The 26823-nt window shown below is 45.6% G+C and overlaps 1 protein-coding gene across 4 annotated transcripts in view; it reads left to right on the top strand.

The window, feature by feature from the left end:
- The window catches only part of LOC137346115 (regulator of G-protein signaling 3-like), a 155081-nt gene that overhangs the window by 110293 nt on the left and 17965 nt on the right, over positions 1-26823 (top strand). For all 4 annotated transcript variants that reach the window (XM_068009426.1, XM_068009427.1, XM_068009425.1 and 1 more), the window contains exons 3-5: positions 10386-10465; positions 16605-16673; positions 17949-18010. In XM_068009426.1, the coding sequence (XP_067865527.1) occupies positions 10386-10465; positions 16605-16673; positions 17949-18010 (211 nt within the window). The remainder of the gene's footprint in view (positions 1-10385; positions 10466-16604; positions 16674-17948; positions 18011-26823) is intronic.

Raw genomic sequence — 26823 nt, 5'->3', positions numbered from 1 at the left:
AGTCTCACCACAGACAGATCCTATCATGAATAAGTTACAGTCTCACCACAGACAGATCCTGTCTTTAATAACTTACAGTCTCACCACTGACAGATCCTATCATTAATAACTTACAGTCTCACCACTGACAGATCCTGTCATTAACAACTTACAGTCTCATCACAGACAGATCATGTTATTAATATCTTACAGTCTCACCACCGACAGATCCTGTCATTAATAACTTACAGTCTCACCACAGACAGATCCTATCATTAATAACTCACAGTCTCACCACCGACAGATCCTGTCATTAATAACTTGCAGTCTCACCACAGACAGATCCTGTCATTAATAACTTACAGTCTCACCACCGACAGATCCTGTCATTAATAACTTACAGTCTCACCACAGACAGATCCTGTCATTAATAACTTACAGTTTCACCACCGACAGATCCTGTCATTTATAACTTACAGTCTCGCCACAGACAAATCCTGTCATTAATAACTTACAGTCTCACCACCGACAGATCCTGTCATTAATAACTTACAGTCTCACCACAGACAGATCCTGTCATTAATAACTTACAGTCTCACCACAGACAAATCCTGTCATTAATAACTTACAGTCTCACCACAGACAGATCCTGTCATTAATAACTTACAGTCTCACCACAGACAGATCCTGTCATTAATAACTTACAGCCTCGCCACAGACAAATCCTGTCATTAATAACTTACAGTCTCACCACCGACATTTCCTGTCATTAATAACTTACAGTCTCGCCACAGACAGATCCTATCATTAATAACTTACAGTCTCGCCACAGACAAATCCTGTCATTAATAACTTACAGTCTCACCACCGACAGATCTTGTCATTAATAACTTACAGTCTCACCACAGACAGATCCTGTCATTAATTACTTATAGTCTCACCACAGACAAATCCTGTCATTAATAACTTACAGTCTCACCACTGACAAATCCTGTCATTAATAACTTACAGTCTCACCACCGACAGATCCTGTCATTAATAACTTACAGTCTCACCACAGACAGATCCTGTCATCAATAACTTAGTCTCACCACTGACAGATCCTGTCAATAATAACTTACAGTTTCACCACAGACAGATCCTGTCATCAATAACTTAGTCTCACCACCGACAGATCCTGTCATTAATAACTTACAGTCTCACCACAGACATTCCTGTCATTAATAACTTACAGTCTCACCACCGACAGATCCTATCATTAATAACTTACAGTCTCACCACAGACAGATCCTGTGATCAATAACCTACAGTCTCACCACAGACAGATCCTATCATTAATAACTTACAGTCTCACCACAGACAGATCCTATCATCAATAAGTTACAGTCTCACCACAGACAGATCCTGTCTTTAATAATTTACAGTCTCACCACTGACAGATCCTATCATTAATAACTTACAGTCTCACCACTGACAGATCCTGTCATTAATAACTTACAGTCTCACCACAGACAGATCCTCTCATTAATAACTTACAGTCTCACCACCGACAGATCCTGTCATTAATAACTTACAGTCTCACCACTGACATATCCTATCATTAATAACTTACAGTCTCACCACTGACAGATCCTGTCATTAATAACTTACAGTCTCACCACCGACAGATCCTGTCATTAATAACTTACAGTCTCATCACCGACAGATCATGTCATTAATATCTTACAGTCTCACCACCGACAGATCCTGTCATTAATAACTTACAGTCTCACCACAGACAGATCCTGTCATTTATAACTTACAGTCTCACCACAGACAGATCCTGTCATTCATAACTTACAGTCTCACCACTGACATATCCTATCATTAATAACTTACAGTCTCACCACTGACAGATCCTGTCATTAATAACTTACAGTCTCACCACCGACAGATCATGTCATTAATATCTTACAGTCTCACCACCGACAGATCCTGTCATTAATAACTTTCAGTCTCACCACAGACAGATCATGTCATTCATAATTTACAGACTCACCACTGACAGATCCTGTCATTAATAACTTACTGTCGCACCACAGACAGATCCTGTCATTAATAACTTACAGTCTCATCACCGACAGATCCTGTCATTAATAACCTACAGTTTCACCACTGACAGATCCTATCGTTAATAACTTACAGTCTCACCACTGACAGATCCTGTCATTAATAAGTTACAGTCTCACTACAGGCAGATCCTATAATTAATAACTTACAGTTTCACCACCGACAGATCCTGTCATTAATAACCTACAGTCTCACCACAGACAGATCCTATCATTAATAACTTACAGTCTCACCACCACGAGTTCCCAGTTCACCACCACTTCCTGCAGATGTTGCTATTTTAATGTTTCAGTCAGGTGTCATTCTTTCTTTCTTTCCTGCCTCACCGTTCCCCACCCTCCATTTCTTGTCCCTCCATTCTTGAGTGCACTGGTCTGCTGTGAGGCTCCGTCCATGCACGTGGAGAATCGCCCAGTGCTGGAGGAGGCCATGTGGCCCATCAAACGCGAGCCTGCTCTTTGGAAGAGCCGTGCGGTTAGTCCGACTCGCCCGCTGCTCTTTCCCCGCTGCCCTGTGAATATTTCTGTTTCGAGTCGATAGCCCAGGGTCCTGATGTGACTGGGGGAAAGGTTCTGGGTGGTGGTTAGCTGGTTCCACTTGGTTCACATTTCACATAGCACACTGCACTGGTACACTTGCTACTGCAGCAGGCATCACAGCTGAGCTTGATGCTGTTTCGATCCCTGTGTATATACACACCTGCAACCACATGCATATAATTGTAAAAGATCTTCAACGGTCTTGACAGGGTGAATGTGGAGAGGATGTGGTTGAGTCCAGAACTAGGGGGAACTGTTTTAAAATTCAGGGTCGCCCTTTTAGGACCGAGATGAGGAGAAATATTTTCTTGCAGAGGGATTGTGTGCCTTTGGAACTCTCTGCCTCAGAAGGTGGTGGAGGCAGGGTCACTGAACATTTTTAAGGTGGAGGTAGATAGATTCTTGCTAGGTAAGGGAATCAAAGGCTATCGGGGGTAGATGGGAGCGTGGAATTCGAGACAGAACAGATTTGTCATGATTTTATTGAATGGCTCGAGGAGCCAAATGGCCTACTTTTGCTCCTAATTATTATGTTCATATGTTCAAATGCTCGCACACGCCCACATGTGCACCAATAGACACGAGTGTAGATAGACACACTCGCACACACAGAGACACACACAGATATAGACACTCAGATACTCACACACACACACACACACACACACACACACACACACACACAGACATATGCCTACATACACAGAGACACATGCACAGGCACACACACACACGATCACAGGCACTCATGAAACACATAGACACAAACACACATGTTGCATACACACGCACCTCCTTTTCTCCAGGCCTATCAAAGACACAGAGGGCGGCACAGTGGCGCAGTGGTTAGCACCGCAGCCTCACAGCTCCAGCGACCCGGGTTCAATTCTGGGGACTGCCTGTGTGGAGTTTGCAAGTTCTCCCTGTGTCTGCGTGGGTTTCCTCCGGGTGCTCCGGTTTCCTCTCACATGCCAAAGACTTGCAGGTTGATAGGTAAATTGGCCATTAGCAATTGCCCCTAGTATCGGTAGATGGTAGGGAAATATAGGGACAGGTGGGGATGTGGTAGGAATATGGAATTCATGTAGGATTAGTATAAATGGGTGGTTGATGGTCGGCACAGACTCGGTGGGCCGAAGGGCCTGTTTCAGTGCTGTATCTCTAAACTAAACTAAACTAAACTAAACATTCATCAACTTAAAGAGCAACAACGTATATTTATATAACCCCCTTAACATAATAAAACATACTAAGCCGCTTCACAGAAGCATTCTAAAACAAAGTCTCACTCTGAGCCACGAAAGGAGATATTAGGTCAGAAGACTGAAAGCTTGCTGTCAAAGAGGAAGGTTTTAAAGGAGTGTCTTCAAGGAGGAAAGTGTGGTCGAGAGACGGAGAAGTGTAAGGAGGGAAGTCCAGAGCTTGGGACCGAGGCAAATGAAGGCATGTCCACCAATGGTGGAGCAATTAAAATCAGGGGCAAGAGGCCAGAATTAGAGGAGTGTAGATATCTCAGAGGGTTGTGGGGCTGGAGGAGATTACAGAGATAGGGAGGGATGAGGCCATGGAGGGACTTGAACACAAGAATGAGAATTTTAAAACAGGATGTTGCTTGACCGTAAGCCAATTGTAGGTCAGCGAGCACATCCTGGTTCGAATTAAGCAGTGTTTTGGATTCCTGAAGTTTATGGAGGGTAGAATGTGAGAGCCCATCCAGGAGTGCATTGGAACAGTCAAGTCTAGAGGTGACGATGGCATAGAGAATGCTTGTTCTTTGAGGTCGGCCCCTATCATGTAAACCAGGCAGTCACGCATCAGTGCAGTACTGAGGGAGCACTGCACTATCGAAGGGCAGTACTGAGGGAGTGCTGCTCTGTCAGATGGGCAGTACTGAGGGAGTGCTGCACTGTCAGAGGGGCAGTACTGAGGGAGTGCTGCACTGTCAGAGGAGCAGAACTGAGAGAGTGCTACACTGTCGGAAATGCCATCTTTTGGCTGAGACAGGGAATGTAAAACAGGACTTCATAGTTTGGACCTTGGACCCACATCAGCAGGTTTCCATCCCTTCCCCCTAGCTGTCCACTGAGCTCAGGCTCTAAATCTCCATAATCCACTGCTAAATTCCCAGCTCTAATATACCACGGTGTTCTTGAAGATTAGGAGATTTAATGTACTTGCTCAGGGGCAGCAGAAAGTGTTTGTTTTTAATGTACAGTTCTTGTCTTCTCAAGCATTACTGTAAATTGCTTCAGCAGAACAATCTGAACAGGCTGTGACAGAACCATTTGCACCTTTGCTCCTCGTGTGCACAGTTCCCTGAGTTTTGATCCAAGCTTGGGCCTTTTTTCACACCTTGGTTGCCGGGGGAGTTTTGTACGGTTGCTGATTGGAGCTCGGGCTTCACTCCGTGTGAACTTGGAGCTGTCTCTGAATGGCGAGATTGTTGGGTTCAAGGCAGGCAGAGCACATTTCCCTGGTTGACAGCACAGTTCAGGAAGGAAGAATTTGCATTTGTATAGCACCTCAGGATGCCAAAAAGTGCTTTACAGCCAATGGCATACTTTTTTTGAATGACGGTCACTTGTAACGTCGCAAACGTGGCAATTAATTTGCACACATCGAGATCAAATTTAATTTGGACCTGCTAATGAGATGTTTTAGTGATATTGGTTGAGGCGTAAGTATTGGCCCAGGACACTGGGAAGAATGCCCCTGCTCTGCTTCCAAATATGGCCATGGGAGGCCAGATGGAACGTCAGCTTAATGTCGCATCGGAAAGACAGCACCTCAAACAGTGCAGCACTCCCTCAGCTGTCGGCCATTACTCAGTGAGAGCGCTCTCATCTCTGAGTCAGAAGGTTGTGGGGTCACACCGCACAACTGAGATTTAACCATATAATCTCGGTTAACAGTCCCAGTGCAGTTCCACTGAATCTCCCTCCCCCGCCCACTGCCTGACCTCACCCTGGACTGACATCTTTCTCAACAAAGTGTTGGACAGTACTAGAGAAGGGAGTAATTCCACATTAGATAGGAGTGGACTGAGAAGGGCTACAAGGAATGCAAAGACAGGATTACAATGCATGTATGTAAAGGCACAAAGTATAGTGAATAAGGTTAGTGAACTACAAACACAACTGGCAGTATAGGAATATAATGTAGTGGCAATAATGGAAATGTGGCTTAAAAATGCTGAGGACTGGGTGCTTAATATTCAAGGACATAAAGTGTTCACAAAAGATAGAGGAGGAAAAAAGGGAGGTGGGGTGGCCCTGCTGATTAGAGGACACAGTGTAGTGGTGGAAAGAGAGGATGTCCTTGAAGGGGCAATGACATCCATATGGTTAGAGTTGAGAAGGAAAAATGTTCTGATCACGTCACTAGGGGTATTTGTAGGCCTCCAAATAATGCGAGAGAGATAGAGGAGTAAATCTGCAGGAAAATCACAGAGATGTGCAAGAACTAGAGTAGTGTTATTGAGGGGCTTTAATTACCCGAATATCAATTGGGATAATTTTAGAATAAGGGGAAAGGATGGGGAGGAATTTATGGATTGTGTTCTGGAGACCTTCCTTGATCAGTGTGTTCTCAGCCCAACTAGAAAGGAGGCATTGCCGGATCTGGTGCTGGGAAATGAGGTGGACCAAGTGTCTGTGGGGGGGGGAGCACTCGGGTAAGAGCGATCATCGTTTCATAAGGCATCCTATCATAGTAATGCAGAAAAACAAGGAGCGAAATAAGGTAGAATGGTTAGATTGGAAGAGGGATAATTTTAACGTGATGAGAAGGGATCAAGCCAGGGTAGAATGGAACCAGATTGATGGGAAAAGTGTAACAGAACAAGGAAGAGATGTCTCAGGTACTGGCTGGGTACATGCCAGCAAGGGCGAAAGGTAAGGGAATGAAACACAGGCCTCCTTGGATGACGAGGGAGATAGAGATTATGATGAAACAAAAAAAAGAGGGTGTATGATGCATGTCAGGTGAATTCTTCAAATGTGAACCAGGCCAAATACAATAAGTTGAGAGGTAAGGTGAAGAGGAAAATAAGACGGACAAAGAGAGAATATGAGAATAGAATGGCACTTAACATAAAAGGAACCCGAAAATCTTCTACCTATCAATAGTAAGTGGGTAGTAAGGGGTGGAGTAGGGCCTGTTAGGGATGCAAGAGGATAATATATGCTTACAGGCACAGGGAAAGGCTAGAATACTTAATGAGTACTTTGTATCGCTGTTTTCTAAGCAAGAGGATGCTGACAAAACATCAGTAGAAGCAGAGAGAGTAGAGGCAATGGATAGGATAAAAATTGAGAGGGGGGAGGTACTAAAAAGGCTGGCTATGCTTAGGAGAAGTCAACTGGTCTGGATGGCTTACATCCCAGGTTGCTGAAGGAAGTGGGAAGTGGAGGTGGGAATAGCAGAAGGGCGGCACAGTGGTTGGCACCACAACCTCACAGCTCCAGCGACCCGGGTTCGATTCTGGGTACTGCCTGTGCGGAGTTTGGAAGTTCTCCCTGTGACCGTGTGGGTTTTCGCCGGGTGCTCCGGTTCCCTCCAACAGCCAAAGACTTCCAGGGTGATATGTAAATTGGCCATTGTAAATTGCCCCTGGTATAGGTAGGGGAATTGTGGGGATGTGGTAGGAATATGGGATTAATGTAGGGTTAGTATAAATGGTCAGCACAGACTCAGTGGGCCGAAGGGCCTGTTTCAGTGCTGTATCTCTAAATAAAAATAATCTTCCCAGCATAGAGGGGAAGTGCCAGAGGATTGGGGAATGGCAAATATGACCCCCTTATTCAGAAAAGAGTGTAAGGACAGTCCTAGTAACTACAGGCCAGTTAGTTTAACATCAGTGGTGGGTAAGGTTTTAGAAACAATAATCAGGGAAAGTATCTGCAGAGGTTTGCGTTAATTAAAGATAGTCAGCATGGATTTGTAGAAGGCAGATCACGCTTGACTGATCTAATTGAATTTTTTGGTGAAGTAACAGAAATGTTAATGAAGGGAATGTGTTGGTTGTTGTTTACATGGATTTTAAGAAAGTGCTCAACAAAGTACCACATAAAATGCCGGTTAACACAATTGAAGCTCATGCCCTTAGATAAAAAATTGGCTCAAGGACAAAAATCAGTGAGCTGTAGTCAATGGTTGCTTTTCTGACTAGAGGATGGTAGACAGTGCTGTTCCCCAAGGGTCAGTGCTGGGAACCAGTGCTTGTTTTGCTGTAGATAACTAACTTGGATCTTGGAATACACAGTAGAATCTCAAAATTTGCCGATGACACTAAAATTGGAGGAGTTGCCAACAGTGATGATAATATAAACTGTCTGTAGCAGGAAATAGATAGGCTCACAGAATGGGCCGAGAAGTGGCAGATAGAATTTAATACTGACAAGTGTGAGGTGATGTGTTTTGGCAGAAGGAATAGGAAGAGGCAATATATACTTAATGGCACAGTTCTAAAGAGTGTACAGGAACAGAGGGACCTGGGGGTGCATGTGCATTGTTGAAGGTGGCAGGACATTTTGACATATTGAGAGAGTGGTTGGGAAAGCATATGGGATCTTGGGCTTCATAAATAGAGGTATTGAGTACAGAAGCAGGGAAGTTATGCTGAACCTTTATAAAGCTCTGGTTAGGCTCCAACTGGAGTACTGCATCCAGTTCTGGTCACCACATTTTAGGAAGGATGTGCGGGTCCTTGAGAGGGTGCAGAGGAGATTTACCAGAATGGTTCCAGGAATGGGTGATTTTAGCTACAAGGTTAGGTTGGAAAAGCTGGGGTTGTTCTCCCTAGAGCAAAGGAGATTGAGGGGAGATGTAACAGAAGTGTACAAGATTATGACAGGCTTAGTTAAGTTAGATGAGCAAAAACTAATGGTATAATGACTAGGAGACAGAGGTTGAAAGTTGTGGGCAAAAGATGCAGGGAAAGTATGAGGAAGAACTTTTTATGCAGCTGGTGGTAATGATCTGGAACTCGCTGCCCATGAGGGTGGTGGAAGCAGAGACAATCAATAATTTCAAAAGGAAATTTGGTGGGCATTTGAAAGAAATGAATTTGAAGGGATATGGGGATTGAGAGGGGGAGTGGAACTGACTGGATTGATCTGTGGTGAGCTGGCATGGACTCGATGGGCTGATTGGCCTCCTTCTGTGCTGGAAATGACTCTATGACTCTAGTTTCTCTCCTATCTCCCCTCATGCCCTCGCTGAGCACATTTTGTCTATGAGCCCCACCTCCTGTTCCTTCAATCCTGTTTCCAATAAACTGCTGACCACCCAACCTCCCCTCCTAATCTCTATGTTAGCCGATATTGTAAATGGTTCTCTCTCTTCAGGTGTTGTCCCTCTCTCCTTTAAATCAAGAACCTTCTCCTCAAAAAAAAAACCCTTGACCCCACCGTCTTTGCAAGCCACCAACCCATCTCTAACCTCCCCTTCCTCTCCAAAGTCCTTGAATGTATTGTCACCTCCCAAGTCCCATTTTTCCTGGAACACCATGTTTGAATTCCTCCAATCAGATTTCCGCCCCTGCCACAGTACCAAAACAGCTCTAATGAAAGTCACAAATAACATCTCGTGACTGTGACAAAGATAAATTATCACTCTGAGCCTTTCTCAACCTGTCGTGACCACACCATCCTCCTACAACACCTCTCCACTGTCGTCCAGCTGGGTGGGACTGCTCTCACCTGGTTCCATTCTTATCCATCTAATCGTAGCCGCAGAATCACTTGCAATGACTTCTCTTCCTGCTCCCACACTGTTACCTCTGGTGTCCCCCAAGGATCTATCCTTATCCCCCCCCGCCCCATTTCCCATCTAAATGCTGCCCCTCGGTGATATCATCAGAAAGCACGACGCTAGTTTTCACATGTGCTGATGACACTCAGCTCTCCCTCACCACCACTTCTCTCGACTCCTCCACTGTTGTTAAATTATCAGACTGCTGAACCAGTCTGTTCACAACCTTGGTGTCACATTTGACCCTGAGATCAGCTTCCGACCTCATATTCCCCCCATCACTAAGACAGCCTATTTCCACCTCTGTAACATCACCTGACTTCACCCCTGTCTCAGCTCATCTGCTGCTGAAACCCTCATTCATGCCTTCGTTACCTCTAGACTTGACTATTCCAACACACTCCTGTCTGCTCTCCCACATTCTACACTCAGTAAACTTGAGGTCATCCAAAACTCTGCTGCCCGTATCTTAACTCACACCAAGTCCCGTTCCCCTATAACCCCTGTGCTCACTGACCTACATTGGCTTCCAGTCAAGCAACATCTTGGTTTTAAAATTGTCACCCTTGTTTTCAAATCTCTCCATGGTCTCATCCCTCCCTATCTCTGTAATCTCCTCCAGCCACACAACCCTGCGAGATGTCTTCATTCCTCTAATTCTGGCCTCTTGATCATCCCCGATTTGAATCGCTCCACCATTGGTGGCCGTGCCTTCAGTTGCCTCGGCCCCAAGCTCTGGAATTCCCTCCCTACACCGCTCTGCCTCTCCATATCACTTTCCTCTTTTAAAACACTCCTTACAAGCTGCCTCTGACCAGGCTGTTGGTCATCTGACCTAATAGCTCCTTCTGTGGCTGGGTGTCACACTTTGTTTTATAATGTTCCTGTGAGGCGTCTTGGGGCGTTTTATGAGTCAATGGTGCTGTATAAATGCAAGTTGTTGTTACAGCTTTAAACTCATTGGTAAACACAGAGTGGTGACCACAGAGTTTTCTTCTCTTTCAGCACCTGGCATCCAGTGCAGAGTCAGACCTCGGATTAGATTGTGCTGACAATGGCAACAGGCTCAGGCGGAAGAAGCACCTGTAAGTAATTCCAGAGTCACAGTGACTTCTGAAGGATTGTTGTAGTGTCTGCATCAGGGAATGTGGGCGTCCGGGCATCACATTGAGCTGAGAAGTGTGTGTGTGTGTGTGTGTGTGTGTGTGGTGTTGGGGATGTATTGTAGTGGGGGGAGGTGTTCTGGGAGGGGTTGCTGTGTGGGGTTGTTATGTGAGGGGGTGTGTTGTGGTGAGGGTATGCAGTGTGACTGTGTATGTGTGAGAATGTGAGGGTATTTTTTTTATTCTTTCATGGTATGTGGGCATCTATGATGCTGGGGACCTCAGGAGGAGGCCGAGATGGATCATCCACTCAGCACTTCTGGCTGAAGGTGCTCGTAAGTGCTTCAGCTTTATCTTTTGCACTGATGTGTGGTTGTATGTGATTTGAGCTGGGCCATTTCAGAGGCAACCACATTGCAGTGGGTCTGGAGTCACATGTAGGCCAGACCAGGTAAGGACGGCAGATTTCCTTCCCTAAAGGACATTAGTGAACCAGATGGGTTTCTATGACAATGGATGATAGTTTCATGGCACCATTACTGAGATTAGCTGCCGTGGTGGGATTTGAACCCATCTCCCCAAGGCATTAGCCTGGACCTCTGGATTACTAGTTCAGTGACAGTCCCACCACCCCCCCCTCCCCCATGTGTGGTGTGGGCGACTCTGTGTATGTGAGTGTGAGGCTTGAGTCTGTGTAATTTGAGTCTGTGTAGTGTGGATGTGTGTGGTGAAGGTGTGTGGGTGTGTGTATGAGTGTGCGCGAGATAAAGGCATATCATTTAGTTATTCTATCTTGGGAGGAATCACAACTGGTTCTGATCCGCTCCTCACCTAAAGTTCACAAGCGCGTGCTTTCTAACAGGCAGCACGAGTGTGAACCCTTGTTGGTTTTTCATTTTCTAGCTCCAGGCGGGATGTTTAGGGTGAGGGGGGGAATTTGTCGGAGAGGAGACCAGTTGGAGCATCATTTAGAGCTAGGCCGTTCAGGAGTGATGTCAGGAAAGGAAAAAAAAAGACATTCATTTCTGTAACATCTTTCACACCCACCTCAATGTGCTTTATAGTGAATGAAGTAGCATCAACGTGTAGTAACTGTAGGAAACTCAGCAGCCAAGTTACACATAGCAAACTCCCACAAACAGCAATGTGATAATGGTCAGAAAGTCTGTTTTTCTCACTGCTGTTTGAAGGATAAACATTGGTCAGGACACCAAGGAGAACTCCCTTGCTTTCCTTTGAAATCATGCAGTGGAAACTTCCACATCCACCTGAGAGAGAATACAGAGACACACTTTAATGTCTTATGCAGAAGGCAACACCTCTGAGAGTGCAGCACTCCCTCAGTACTGTACCGGAGAACAGCCGAGAATTTTATTTGTGCTCAAGTTTTGGCCTGGGTCTTAACCCCACAACCTTCTGGGGCAGAAGCTACAAAGTGAGCCAGTGGAAATCTGGAACCCCGTCCCCTCCTGAGGTTGGGGGTCAATTGAAAATTTCAAAACTGAGATCGATAGATTTTTGTTCGGCAAGGGTTACAGAACCAAAGCAGGTAAATGGAGTTAAACTGCAGATCGCCATGAGCAAATTGAATGGCAGAACAGTCTTGAGGGGCTGAATACCTCCTCCTGTTTCTTATTAAGAGTAAGAACAGAAATTGGCAGCACAAAGGGTAAAGGATTTGTTCCATTGTTTAAAAAAAAGAGCGAGGTATAGCCTGAGTAATTACAGGGCAGTCAGCCTAACCTCAGCAGTGGACAAATTATTGGAAAAAATTCTGAGAGACAGGATAAATCATCATTTATAAAGGCACGGATTAATCAAGGACAGTCAGCATGGATTTGTTAAGGGAAGGTCATGACTGACGAACTTGATTGAATTTTTTGAGGAGATAACAAGGAAGGTTGGTGAGGGTAGCACGTTTGATATAGTCTGCATGGATTTTAACAAGGCTCTTGACAAGGTCCCACATGGCAGACTGGTCAGTACATTAAAAGCCCGTGGGACCCAAGCATAAGTGGCAAGTTGGATAGAAAATTGGCTCAGAGGCAGAAAGCAGAGGTTAACAGTTAATGGGTGTTTTTGTAACAGGAAGGCTGTTTCCAGTGGGGTCCCACACGGCTCAGTACTGGCTCCTTTGCTTTTTGTAGTATATATAAACGACTTGGACTTAAATGTAGGGGGTATGATTAAGAAGTTTGCAGATGATACAAAATTTGACACTGTTATTGATAGCGAGGAAGGAAGCTGCAGACTGCAGGAAGATATCAATGGACTGGTCAGGTGGGCAGAAGAGTGGCAAATGGAACTAAATCTAGAGAAGGGTGAGGTAGTGCATTTGGGGACAAACAAGGCAAGGGAATACACAATAAACGGTAGGATACTGAGAAGTGTAGAGGAACAGAGGGACCATGGAGTGTATGTCCACTGATTCCCCGAAGGTAGCTGGACAGATAGATAAGGTGGTCAAGGAGGCATACAGGGGATAATTTCCTGAGGCTGAGGCGTAGAGTAAAAGAGCAGGGAGGTTATGCTAGAACTGCATAAAACACTAGTTGACCGCAGCTAGAGTACTGCATGCAGTTCTGGTCACCACATTACAGGAAGGAGATGATCGCACGAGAGAGGATACAAAGGAGATTTATACAGATGTTGCCAGGGAAGGAGGAAAGACTGGATAAGCTGGGTTTCTCTTCTTTAGAACAGAGGAGGCTGGGGGGAGATTTAATGGAGGTGCATATAATTACGAGGGGGATAGATAGAGTGAATAGGAAGGGCCTATTTCCCTTAGCAGAGAGATCTATAACCAGGGAGCATAGAGATAAAGTAATTAGTGGAAGGGTTAGAGGGAAATTGAGGAGTAATTATTTTCACCCAGAGGGTGGTGGGGATCTGGAACTCACTGCCTGAAAGGGTAGTAGAGGCAGAAACCCTCAACACTTCTAAAAACACTTGGATATGCACTTGAGGTGCAGGAACTTACAGGGCTAAGGGCCAAGAGCTGGAAGTTAGCATTAGACAGGATAGCTTTTTTTGGCTGGCACGGACACAATGGGCCAAATGGTCTCCTTCTGTGCTGTAATCTTTCAACATTTCTATTTGCAAAATAAATTACCATGATAGGGTCCTGAAGGCAGGTGGATAAGTAAAGATATGTCACTTTGCTGTTGCCCCTCACCCCAACCCAGTTTCTGCGCCTGTTCCTGCATGCACTGTGCACATTAATATTACATAGAATATACAGCACAGAAACAGGCCATTCGACCCGAGCAGTCCATGCAGGCATTTATGCCCTAGTCGAACCTCTTTGTGTCTTTCCTCATCTAAATCTATTAGCATAACCCTCTATTCCCTTCCCCCTCATACGCTTAACCTCCCCTTAAATGTATCTATACAATTCACCTCAACACTCGCTGTTCTAGCAAGTTCCACATTCTCACCACTCTCTGGGTAAAGAAGTTTCTTCTGAATTCCCGATTGGATTTCTTGGTGATGATCTTATATTGATGGCGTCTAATTATGCTCCTCCGCACAAGTGGAAACATTCTCTCTGTGCCCACTCTATTAAAACCTTTCAGAATTTTAATCACCTCGATCAGGTCACCAACTCAGCCTTCCTTTTTCAAGAGGAAATAGACCCAGGCTGTGAATCCTTTCTTGTTGAATATACCCTCATACTTCTGATAGGTATTATATATGCCCAATTAAATATTGAAGACCAAAACATATTCCAGGAATGAGGCCAGAAAATTACATAGCCATTTACTGGATTCGTGCATAGTCACATCGAAACAGAAGGCTGCTTACCACTTTGAGTCTGTTCCACCATTCAATGAGATCATGGCTGATCTGTGATCTCATTCCATGTACCCGCCTTTGCTCCACATCCCTTAATATCTTTGGAGGACAAAAATCTATCAATCTCAGATTGAAAACGAACCATTGATCCAGCATCAATTGCTGTTTGTGGAAGAGAGTTCCAAACCTTTACCACTCTTTGTGTGACAAAGTATTTCCTAATATCACTCCTGAAAGGTCTGGCTCTAGCTCTTCGACACTGCTGAATCCCCAACCAGCAGAAACAGATTCCCTCTTCCTACCTTATTAATTCCACTTAGTACCTTGAAAACTTCACTCAAATCACCTCTTAATCTTCTAAATTCCAAGGAATATGACTCTAGTTTGTGCAATCTCTCCTCCTAATTTAATCCTTGGGAGTCCAGGTGTCATTCTGGTAAATCATTGCTGGACTGTCTCCATGACCTTCCTTTGGTGTGGTACCCAGAACTGCTCACAGTCTCTAGGTGTGTTCTGAGCAAGGCTTTGTATAACTGAAGCATGACTCCTATCCTTGTATATTCTAGTCCTCAAGATAGAAAGGCCAGTATTCCATGAACCTTTTTGACTATTTTCTTACACGTCCGTGACATTCTGGCGATGCAGGAGGTTTGAGGTCAAGAATTCTGCCTTCAGCCCGCACCTCCCTTTCCATCTCCCCCAGTACCATGTGAAATTCAGCTGTTCGACCGGGTTAGGCACCTATTCCGCAACCCCTGCTGAATAGAACCTTGTGACAAGGAACACGCATGCCCCTACGCACCCAAACCTCAAACAGGTGGCATCAATGTTACAGGCAGTCGGGAAGGATTGCAGATACGGTGAGAGAACCTGGAGGTCATCCACCATAAAACTGAATGGGTTTAGTGGGCTGAGTAGCCTCTGGCCTGAACTAAGATATTCCTGTGGGATTTGCGATCAATTCTTTTGGGACTGGCTAAAACCAAACCTGATGGCGGTGAGCTTGAGCTACAAACAAGGCCCGAGAAGCAACTTGACATTTAACCACAGTCAGGGGCTGCAGAGATTGGTGTCTGTGCAGAGTTTTGCTGATGGGGTGCTCTACCTGTTGCTACGGGAACACTGAAGGGACATCTGTATAAATGTCACGGAACGGAATCAGTCTCGGCTGGACCATGGAGATGTTATAGGAGTGGATTTACATATCTCGATGTCAGGAAACTGAGAGGTCCCGTCACCCAGGGAGATACATCAGATAAATCCGCTGGCATGGTCGATACAGAAAAAACAGCAACTTGCATTTATATAGCGCCTTTGATGTCATTAAATGACCCAAGCTGCTTCAGAGGAGCAATTATCAAACAGAATTTGACACCGAGCCACATAAGGAGATATTAGGACAGAGATGAAAGAGATAGATTTTAAGGAGCACCTTAAAGGAGGAAAGAGAAAGGTGGAGAGGTTGAGGGGAGGGAATTCCACAGCTTAAGGCTCAGGCAGCTGAAGGCACGGTTAGTAATGTGGAGTGATTGGTTTCGGGAGAGACCTGAATTGGAGGATACTCAAAAAACTACATTCATTTGTTTCTGCAATCTTTTCAGTTTAAAAGGATGCAGGGCTGGTGTAGGGCAGGGGATCTGGTGAAGTTCACGTCCCCTCCTCTCCTCTCGTGTCCTGTCCAGTCCTCCCTACTCCTCCACTGTCCTGTCCTCTCCTCTCCTCTCCTGTCCTGTCCAGTCCTCCCTACTCCTCCACTGTCCTGTCCTCTCCTCTCCTCTCCTGTCCTGTCCAGTCCTCCCTACTCCTCCACTGTCCTGTCCTCTCCTCTCCTCTCCTGTCCTGTCCAGTCCTCCCTACTCCTCCACTGTCCTGTCCTCTCCTCTCCTCTCCTGTCCTGTCCAGTCCTCCCTACTCCTCCACTGTCCTGTCCTCTCCTCTCCTCTCCTGTCCTGTCCTCTCTTTTCCTGCCATCTTCTCCTCTCAACTCTCCTCTCCATTCATCTCCTGTCCTGTTCTCTCCTCTCCTCTCCTCTCTTGTCTTCTCTTCTCCTCTTCTGTCCTCTTCTCTCCTCCACTGTCCTGTCCTCTCCTCTCTACTCCTCACCTCTCCTCCCCTGTCCTTTCCTGTCCACAGGGTCCAGCCTGACAGGCGTTAACTCCACACGGTTAGAGACTGCCTGGTCCTGAGGTGGGGATAGGGTGCACGTTAAAATTGCCTGTAGCTAGATTCATTGCAATCCCTTTGGCCCTGACGTCAATTCAATTCATACTTGCTCCCTTGGTCAATTTGAATCCATTTATTTTGTGGGGGTTTTTTCACACACAGGGGCAATCGCTTGGGCTTTCTGCGGAGATGGAATGATTCCTGTGGCAGGAATGAGATGAATTCCTTGAGGTGAGATCTCTTCAGTCACTCACATGCTTAGAGTTTCTTTCACTTGCTCTCCTCCCCTCCAATTTACCCCCCTCCCCACCTCTGCTTTGTTCCTCTTCAACTCGTTCCCTGCCCTCCTATCCGGGACTAGGTCAGACACTGTCCTTTCACCCTCTGGGACTGGGTGATGCAGCAGGTCAGACACTGTCCTTTCCCCCTCTGGGATTGGGTGGGGCAGTGGGTCAGACACTGTCCTTTCCCCCTCTGGGACTGGGCGGAGCAGTGGGTCAGACACTGTCCTTTCCCCCTCAGGGACCGAGTGGGACAGTGGGTCAGACACTGTCCTTTCCCCCTCAGGGACCGAGTGGGGCAGTGGGTCAGACACTGTCCTTTCCCCCTCAGGGACTGGGTGGGACAGTGGGTCAGACACTGTCCTTTCCCCCTCTGGGACTGGGTGGTGCAGTGGGTCAGACACTGTCCTTTCCCCCTCTGGGACTGGGTGGTGCAGTGGGTCAGACACTGTCCTTTCCCCCTCAGGGACTGAGTGGGGCAGTGGGTCAGACACTGTCCTTTCCCCATCAGGGACTGGGTGGGGCAGTGGGTCAGACACTGTCCTTTCACCCTCAGGGACTGGGTGGGGCAGTGGGTCAGACACTGTCCTTTCCCCCTCTGGGACCGGGTGGGACAGCGGGTCAGACACTGTCCTTTCCCCCTCTGGGACCGGGTGGGACAGCGGGTCAGACACTGTCCTTTCCCCCTCTGGGACCGGGTGGGACAGTGGGTCAGACACTGTCCTTTCCCCCTCTGGGACCGGGTGGGACAGTGGGTCAGACACTGTCCTTTCCCCCTCTGGGACTGGGTGGTGCAGTGGGTCAGACATTGTCCTTTCCCCCTCTGGGACTGGGTGGTGCAGTGGGTCAGACACTGTCCTTTCCCCCTCTGGGACTGGGTGGTGCAGTGGGTCAGACACTGTCCTTTCCACCTCTGGGACGGGGTGGTGCAGTGGATCAGACACTGTCCATTCCCCCTCTGGGACTGGGTGGAACAGTGGGTCAGACACTGTCCTTTCCCCCTCTGGGACTGGGTGGGGCAGTGGGTCAGACACTGTATTTCCCCCTCTGGGAGTGGGTGGGGCAGTGGGTCAGACACTGTCCTTTCCCCCTCTGGGACTGGGTGGGGCAGTGGGTCAGACACTGTCCTTTCCCCCTCTGGGACTGGGTGATGTGGTGAGTTGGCTGCTGTTTCTATTGCCCCACCTGGTTTCTGATGAATTTTTCTGTTCTGTATTGTGTACAGGCCAACAGCAGAGGAAGCCGCACAGTGGGGAGAATCACTGGACAAGTTATTGGCTCATCGATGTACGTTCATTGATGTGAGAGAGTCACAGGACATGTGTGTATGACATGAGGAGTACATGTATGAAGATGTACACACACATATCTCTCATAGTATGAGAGATGTAGTTTAAGTGTGTGTTTGAAATGGATGGAGAGAAATATCGATGGATGGACGGAGGGATGAATGGAGAGATAGTTATAGATAGCTGGATGGAGATTATATATATATTTATATATATATAGAGAGAGAGAGAGAGAGAGAGAGAGAGATGGGCGGATGTATCAATTATTTTATTTAGGGATACAGCACTGAAATAGGCCCTTTGGCCCACAGAGTCTGTGCCGACCAACAACCACCCATTTATACTAACCCTACAGTAATCCCATATTCCCTACCACCTACCTTACAATGGCCAATTTACCTATCACCTGCAAGTTTTTTTAGATTAGAGATACAGCACTGAAACAGGCCCTTCGGCCCACCGAGTCTGTGCCGAACATCAACCACCCATTTATACTAACCCTACACTAATCCCATATTCCTACCAAACATCCCCACCTGTCCCTATATTTCCCTACCACCTACCTGCACTAGGGGCAATTTACAATGGCCAATTTACCTATCAACCTGCAAGTCTTTGGCTGTGGGAGGAAACCGGAGCAGCCGGCGAAAACCCACGCAGACACAGGGAGAACTTGCAAACTCTGCACAGGCAGTACCCAGAATTGAACCTGGGTCCCTGGAGCTGTGAGGCTGCGGTGCTAACCACTGCGCCACTGTAACTGACAATCTGCTTGAATCACTTACATTTATGGTTTCGCTGTGCAACGTCAACTGGTAGGATTTGAGTTTCCTGGAAACCACCATTGCTAATGTTTGCTCCCAACACAGTGTGTTATGTGAGATGTGAATAGAAAAAATATATAAAATAACCCTGTAGTCCCACTTGGTGACAGCAGATGTTGCTGTTGCACTGCTCTACTTATATAAGGCGGTGTCTCCCCCATCTGGCCGTGAGATGATACTGACAGATTTATTTTTAAAAAACAGCAGAATTAGCAAATGTGGGGAGAGAAGAAGAATTTTCACCTCACTACTGTCCTGTTCACACATTAAACCATGTAGAGGAGTCATCGGCGGACTTTTCGCTGGCTGTTCACCAGCAATACTGACTCTGGTTGGACTTATTCCTGGAGGTCTGATCTTATGACATTTGATCATGTGACAATTTACCCATAGTCTGCAAATGTCATTGCACTTACAAAGGGTGGGTCTCTGTAATTTTTTTTAATTCATCCATGGGATGTGGGTGTCACTGGCTAGACCAGTATTTACTGCCCATCCCTAATGGCCCTTGAGAAGATGGTGGTGAGCTGCCTTCTTGAACCACTGCAGTCCATGTGGGGTAGGTACACCCACAGTGCTGTTAGGAAGGGAGTTCCAGGATTTTGACCCAGCGACAGTGAAGGAACGGCGATATAGTTCAAAGTCAGGATGGTGTGTGACTTGGAGGGGGAACTTGCAGGTGGTGGTGTTCCCATGCATCTGCTGCCCTTGTCCTTCTAGTTGGTAGAGGTTGTGGGTTTGGAAGGTGCTGTCTAAGGAGACTTGGTGCATTGCTGCAGTGCATCTTGTAGATGGTACACACTGCTGCCACTGTGCGTCGGTGGTGGACGGAGTGAATGTTTGTAGATGGGGTGCTAATCACGCGGGCTGCTTTGTCGAGCTTCTTGAGTGTTTTTGGAGCTGCACTCATCCAGGCAGGTGGAGAGTATTCCATCACACTCCTGGCTTGTGCCTTGTAGATGGTGGATGGGCTTTGGGGAGTCAGGAGATGAGTTACTTGGCACAGGATTCCTAGCCTCTGACCTGCTCTTGTAGCCACGGTATTTATATGGCTACTCCAGTTCAGTTTCTGGACAATGGTAGCCCCTAGGATGTTGATAGTGGGGGATTCAGCAATGGTAATGTCGTTGAATGTCAAGGGGCGATGGTTCAATTCTCTCTTTTTTGGAGATGGTCATTGCCTGACACTGATATGGTACAAATGTTACGTGCCACTTATCAGCCCAAGCCTGGATATTGTCCCCAAGTCTTGCTGCATTTCTACACGGACTGCTTCAGTATCTGAAGAGTTGCGAATGGTGCTGAACATTGTACAATCATCAGCGAACATCCCCACTCCTAACCTTATGATGGAGGGAACGTCATTCATGAAACAGCTGAAGATGGTGGGGCCTAGGACTACCCTGAGGAACTCCTGCAGTGATGTCCTGGAGCTCAGATGATTGATCTCCAACAACCACAACCATCTTCCTTTGCGTTAGGTATGACTCCAGCCAGCGGAGAGTTTTCCCCCTGATTCCCATTGACTTCAGTTTTGCTAGGGCTCTTTGATGCTGTACTCGGTAAAAAATGCTGCCTTGATGTCAAGGGCAGTCACTCTCACCTCACCTCTTGAGTTCAGCTCTTTTGTCCATGTTTGAGCCAAGGCTGTAATAAGGTCAGGAACTAAGTAGCCCTGGCGGAGCCCAAACTGAGCATCACTGAGCAGGTTATTGCTAAGCAAGTGCCATTTGATAGCACTGTCGATGACACTTTACTGATGATTGAGAGTAGGCTGATGGGGCGGTAATTGGCCGGGTTGGACTTGTCCGGCTTTTTGTGCACAGGACGTACCTGGGCAATTTTCCACATTGCCGGGTAGATGCCAGTGTTGTAGCTGTACTGGAACAGCTTGGCTAGGGGCGCGGCAAGTTCTGGAGCACAGGTCTTCAGTACTATTGCCAGAATATTGTCAGGTCCCATAGCCTTTGCAGTATCCAGTGCCTTCAGTCATTTCTTGATATCACGCGGAGTGAATCGAATTGGCTGAAGACTGGCATCTGTGATGCTGGGAACTTCAGGAGGAGGCCGAGATGGATCATCCACTTGGCACTTCTGGCTGAAGATTGTTGCAAATGCTTCAGCCTAATCTTTCGCACTGATGTGCTGGGCTCCCCCATCATTGAGGATGGGGATATTTGTGGAGCCACCTCCTCCAGTTAGTTGTTTCATTGTCCACCACCATTCTTGACTGGATGTGGCAGGACTGCAGAGCTTAAATCTGATCCGTTGGTTATGGGATCGCTTAGCTCTGTCTATCGCATGCTGCTTAGGCAGTTTGACAATTCAGAGCCTTTGCTTGTGGTTTTGTTGGAGATGCTCAGGGGACTCGGAGGCCTCACATAATTAGGCAACACAAGTGCACAGGTCCAATCCAAAGCTGTGATGGGGCTGCTTGCAGCAGTAGCAAGGTTCAACTCCCACTCCAGGCAAAACAGAGGGATAATCCGGGAGGTTACCAACTCGAGTGCCTAATGAGCAGCGCTGTACTGTCAGAGGTATTGTCTTCCAGACATGACATTAAACCCAGGCCCTGTCTGCCTGAAATATAAACATAGAATGCTGGACAAAGCAGTTCTGGCAGTATCTGAGGAGAGAGAAAGAGAGTTAATCACTCAGCTTGATGACCTTTTGTCAGAATTTCATCAGTAAATATCATTGACCTGAAACGTTAAAGCTGTTTCTCGCTCCATAAACACTGCCCTGTGTATTTCCAGCAATCCCTGTTTTTATTTCCCATTTCCAACATCTGCAGTATTTTGCTTTTGCCTTGTCTGCCTGTTCAAGTGGGAGTAAAAGAGAGAGGTGGGTTTCACACAAAGTTCTTCCCAACATTTATCCCTCATCTGGTGTCAGGACAGATTATCCGGCCATTTATTTCATCGCTGTTTGAGGGAATTGACTGTGTGTGAGATCAGTTTTCTTGGCTGTACCTTGAAAAGAATTTTCCCGCTGTGAAACCCTGTGGCATTTCCTAAGGAGCTGTAAGATGATGTATATAAATCCAAGCCCTTTCACTCCCACTTCCTCCTTTTAAAAGTACAGGATGTTTAAATGCAGAGCAAAGCCTGTCTCTCCGACCCGAGCCCGACTAGACTCGACTACATGTGTCGGTTTCGGGTCGGGTCTATATTCCGAGTCCAGCATTCGCACTCGGGGTCGGGTCGGGCTGGACACTGCTTCCGTCCGGAAAGTCACGGGATCAGGCTTACCCACGATTCCCCACAACTCCATCTGCAGGAATAGCCTGCTGCCGGAATGGATGAAGGAGATTCGTGTCGGCTCGGCTCGGCTCGGGTCAGCTCGGGTCGGGTCAGGCATGAAAAGAAATGAAAGGACTCGGGCCTGGGTCGGGTACGGGTTGGGCCTGGGTCGGGTTGTAATTTTATACCCGAGCCAGGCTTAAATGCAGAGCAGAGAGAAATGAGGGCCAGAGTTAACTGCTTCCCTCGTACAGAGCAGTACAGAAAGACTTGGATTTATATTGGACCTGTTACAGTCTCGGGATGTTCCAAAGCTCTCTACAGCTGATGAAGTGCAGCGGAAATGCCAACAAGACCGTCTCATAACTCAAGAGAGAAACTCTTTAAAACATCAAGAGATTTTGGTATAAAACTCACGAGCTGCTGTTTCTTCCAAACACAAATCAATACAGAGTGACAGTTGGTTTATTGGTAGTTTATTTGATAGAATCAGAGGCTGGAATTTTACGTGGTGGCGGTGACCCCACCCACTGGAAAAAAAGTCGGTGGAGGGGGGTTGTCGAGCCCCCCTCTGCCAGGCCTGGACGTCACACTGTAATTTTGGACTTGATCGGGACTTCGGCCCCTCTGAGGCAGGAAGTCCCGCCTCCAGCAGCTGCCGGCCAATCACAGGGCCAGTAGCTCCTCAGTCCCAGCAGCACCACCGGGAGCAGTGGCCACTGCTGGGACTGCACCCAGTGAGAGGAACCATGATGGACACGGGCCGAAAACAGATGAGTGGGGGGTCGGGCCTCACTGGGAGCAATTGGCTGGGTCCCAGCAGTGGGGTTGGCAGTTGGAATGTGGGCCATGGGATATGTTTTAGGGGGAGTGGTCCATAATTCAAGGATGCACTCAATGGAGCCCAAAAAATATGCAAATATGCATTTATTCGGTCACAAAATCTTTTCTCCCAGCAGTGTTATGTCATAACAGTCCTCCAGTCAGACTGTAAGTAAAACAGCTGATCTGCTGTGAGATGACTGTACAGCCCAGAAAAGCAATGATCTGAAGCCCCAACTCTTCTGGACCAATACTTTACATATCTACCTCTCAATCCTCTAATACTCACTATAACTCACTCCCAAGCCTCTAATATTCTGCATAACTCACTCCCAAACTTCTAATATTCTGTACAACTCACTCTCAATCCTCTAATACTCAATATAACTCACTCTCAATCCTCTAATACTCTGTATAACTCACTCTCAATCCTCTAATATCCCGTATAACTCGCTCCCAATCCTCTAATACTCTGTATAACTCACTCTCAATCCTCTAATACTCAATACAACTCACTCCCAAACCTCTAATACTCTGTAAAACTCACTCTCAATCCTCTAATACTCAATATAACTCGCTCCCAATCCTCTAATACTCTGTATAACTCACTCTCAATCCTCTAATACTCAATATAACTCACTCCCAAACCTCTAATACTCTGTATAACTCACTCTCAATCCTCTAATACTCAATATAACACACTCCCAAACCACTAATACTCTGTAAAACTTACTCTCAATCCTCTAATACTCAATATAACACACTCCCAAACCACTAATACTCTGTAAAACTTACTCTCAATCCTCTAATACTCAATATAACTCGCTCCCAATCCTCTAATACTCTGTAAAACTTACTCTCAATCCTCTAATACTCAATATAACACACTCCCAAACCACTAATACTCTGTAAAACTTACTCTCAATCCTCTAATACTCAATATAACACACTCCCAAACCACTAATACTCTGTAAAACTTACTCTCAATCCTCTAATACTCTGTATAACTCACTCCCAAATCTCTAATATTCTGTACAACTCACTCTCAATCCTCTAATACTCAATATAACTCGCTCCCAATCCTCTAATACTCTGTATAACTCACTCCCAAATCTCTAATATTCTGTATAACTCACTCTCAATCCTCTAATACTCAATATAACTCACTCCCAATCCTCTAATACTCTGTATAACTCGCTCCCAAACCTCTAATACTCTGTATAACTCACTCCCAAACCTCTAATATTCAGTATAACTCACTCTCAATCCTCTAATACTCTGTATAACTCACTCCCAAACCTCTAATATTCTGTATAACTCACTCTCAATCCTCTAATACGCAATATAACTCACTCCCAAACCTCTAATATTCTGCAGAACTCACTCTCAATCCTCTAATATTCTGTATAACTCACTCCCAAACCTCTAATATTCAGTATAACTCACTCCCAAACCTCTAATATTCTGTATAACTCACTCCCAAACCTCTAATATTCTGGATAACTCACTCCCAAACCTCCAATACTCTGTATAACTCACTCTCAATCCTCTAATACTCAATATAACTCACTCCCAATCCACTAATGCTCTATATAACTCACTCCCAAACCTCTAAAACTCTGTATAACTCACTCCCAAACCTCTAATATTCTGTATAACTCACTCCCAAACCTCCAATATTCTGTATAAATCACTCTCAATCCTCCAATACTCTACATAACTCACTCTCAATCCTCTAATACTCAATATAACTCACTCCCAAACCTCCAATATTCTGTATAACTCACTCCCAAACCTCTAATACTCTGTATAACTCACTCTCAATCCTCTAATACTCTGTATAAATCGCTCCCAATCCTCTAATGCTCTGTATAACTCACTCCCAAACCTCTAATATTCTGTATAACTCACTCTCAATCCTCTAATACTCTGTATAACTCACTCCCAAACCTGTAATATTCTGTATAACTCACTCCCAAACCTCTAATATTCTGTATAACTCACTCCCAAACCTCTAATACTCTGTATAACTCACTCCCAAACCTCTAATATTCTGTACAACTCACTCTCAATCCTCTAATACTCTGTATAACTCACTCCCAAACCTCTAATATTCTGTATAACTCACTCTCAATCCTCTAATACTCTGTATAACTCACTCCCAAACCTCGAATATTCTGTATAACTCACTCCCAAACCTCTAATACTCTGTGTAACTCACTCCCATTCCTTTAATACTCTGTATAACTTGCTCCCAATCCTCTAATATTCAATATAACTCACTCCCAAACCTCTAATATTCGGTATAACTCACTCCCAAACCTCGAATACTCTCTATAACTCGCTCCCAATCCTCTAATGCTCTATATAACTCACTCCCATTCCTTTAATACTCTGTATAACTCGCTCCCAATCCTCTGATGCTCTATATAGCTCTATATAACTCATTCCCATTCCTTTAATACTCTGTATAACTCGCTCCCAATCCTCTAATACTCTGTATAACTCACTCTCATTCCTTTAATACTCTGTATAACTCGCTCCCAAACCTCTAATACTCTGTATAACTCGCTCCCAATCCTCTAATGCTCTATATAACTCACTCCCATTCCTTTAATACTCTGTGTAACTCGCTCCCAATCCTCTAATACTCTACATAATTCACTCCCAAACCTCTAATACTCTGTATAACTCGCTCCCAATCCTCTAATGCTCTATATAACTCACTCCCAATCCTCTAATACTCTGTATAACTCACTCCCAAACCTCGAATATTCTGTATAACTCACTCCCAAACCTCTAATACTCTGTATAACTCACTCTCAATCCTCTAATACTCTGTATAAATCGCTCCCAATCCTCTAATGCTCTGTATAACTCACTCCCAAACCTCTAATATTCTGTATAACTCACTCTCAATCCTCTAATACTCTGTATAACTCACTCCCAAACCTGTAATATTCTGTATAACTCACTCCCAAACCTCTAATATTCTGTATAACTCACTCCCAAACCTCTAATACTCTGTATAACTCACTCCCAAACCTCTAATATTCTGTACAACTCACTCTCAATCCTCTAATACTCTGTATAACTCACTCCCAAACCTCTAATATTCTGTATAACTCACTCTCAATCCTCTAATACTCTGTATAACTCACTCCCAAACCTCGAATATTCTGTATAACTCACTCCCAAACCTCTAATACTCTGTGTAACTCACTCCCATTCCTTTAATACTCTGTATAACTTGCTCCCAATCCTCTAATATTCAATATAACTCACTCCCAAACCTCTAATATTCGGTATAACTCACTCCCAAACCTCGAATACTCTCTATAACTCGCTCCCAATCCTCTAATGCTCTATATAACTCACTCCCATTCCTTTAATACTCTGTATAACTCGCTCCCAATCCTCTGATGCTCTATATAGCTCTATATAACTCATTCCCATTCCTTTAATACTCTGTATAACTCGCTCCCAATCCTCTAATACTCTGTATAACTCACTCTCATTCCTTTAATACTCTGTATAACTCGCTCCCAAACCTCTAATACTCTGTATAACTCGCTCCCAATCCTCTAATGCTCTATATAACTCACTCCCATTCCTTTAATACTCTGTGTAACTCGCTCCCAATCCTCTAATACTCTACATAATTCACTCCCAAACCTCTAATACTCTGTATAACTCGCTCCCAATCCTCTAATACTCTATATAACTCACTCCCAATCCTCTAATACTCTGTATAACTCACTCCCAATCCTCTAATGCTCTATATAACTCACTCCCATTCCTTTAATACTCTGTATAACTCACTCCCAAACCTCTAATACACTGTATAACTCGCTCCCAATCCTCTAATGCTCTATATAACTCACTCCCAATCCTCTAATACTCTGTATAACTCGCTGCCAATG

Source organism: Heterodontus francisci, chromosome 29, assembly GCF_036365525.1.
Source record: "Heterodontus francisci isolate sHetFra1 chromosome 29, sHetFra1.hap1, whole genome shotgun sequence".
NCBI lineage: Eukaryota > Metazoa > Chordata > Chondrichthyes > Heterodontiformes > Heterodontidae > Heterodontus > Heterodontus francisci.
The sequence above is the reverse complement of the archived record's forward strand: the minus strand, read 5'-3'. Positions and strand labels throughout refer to the sequence as shown.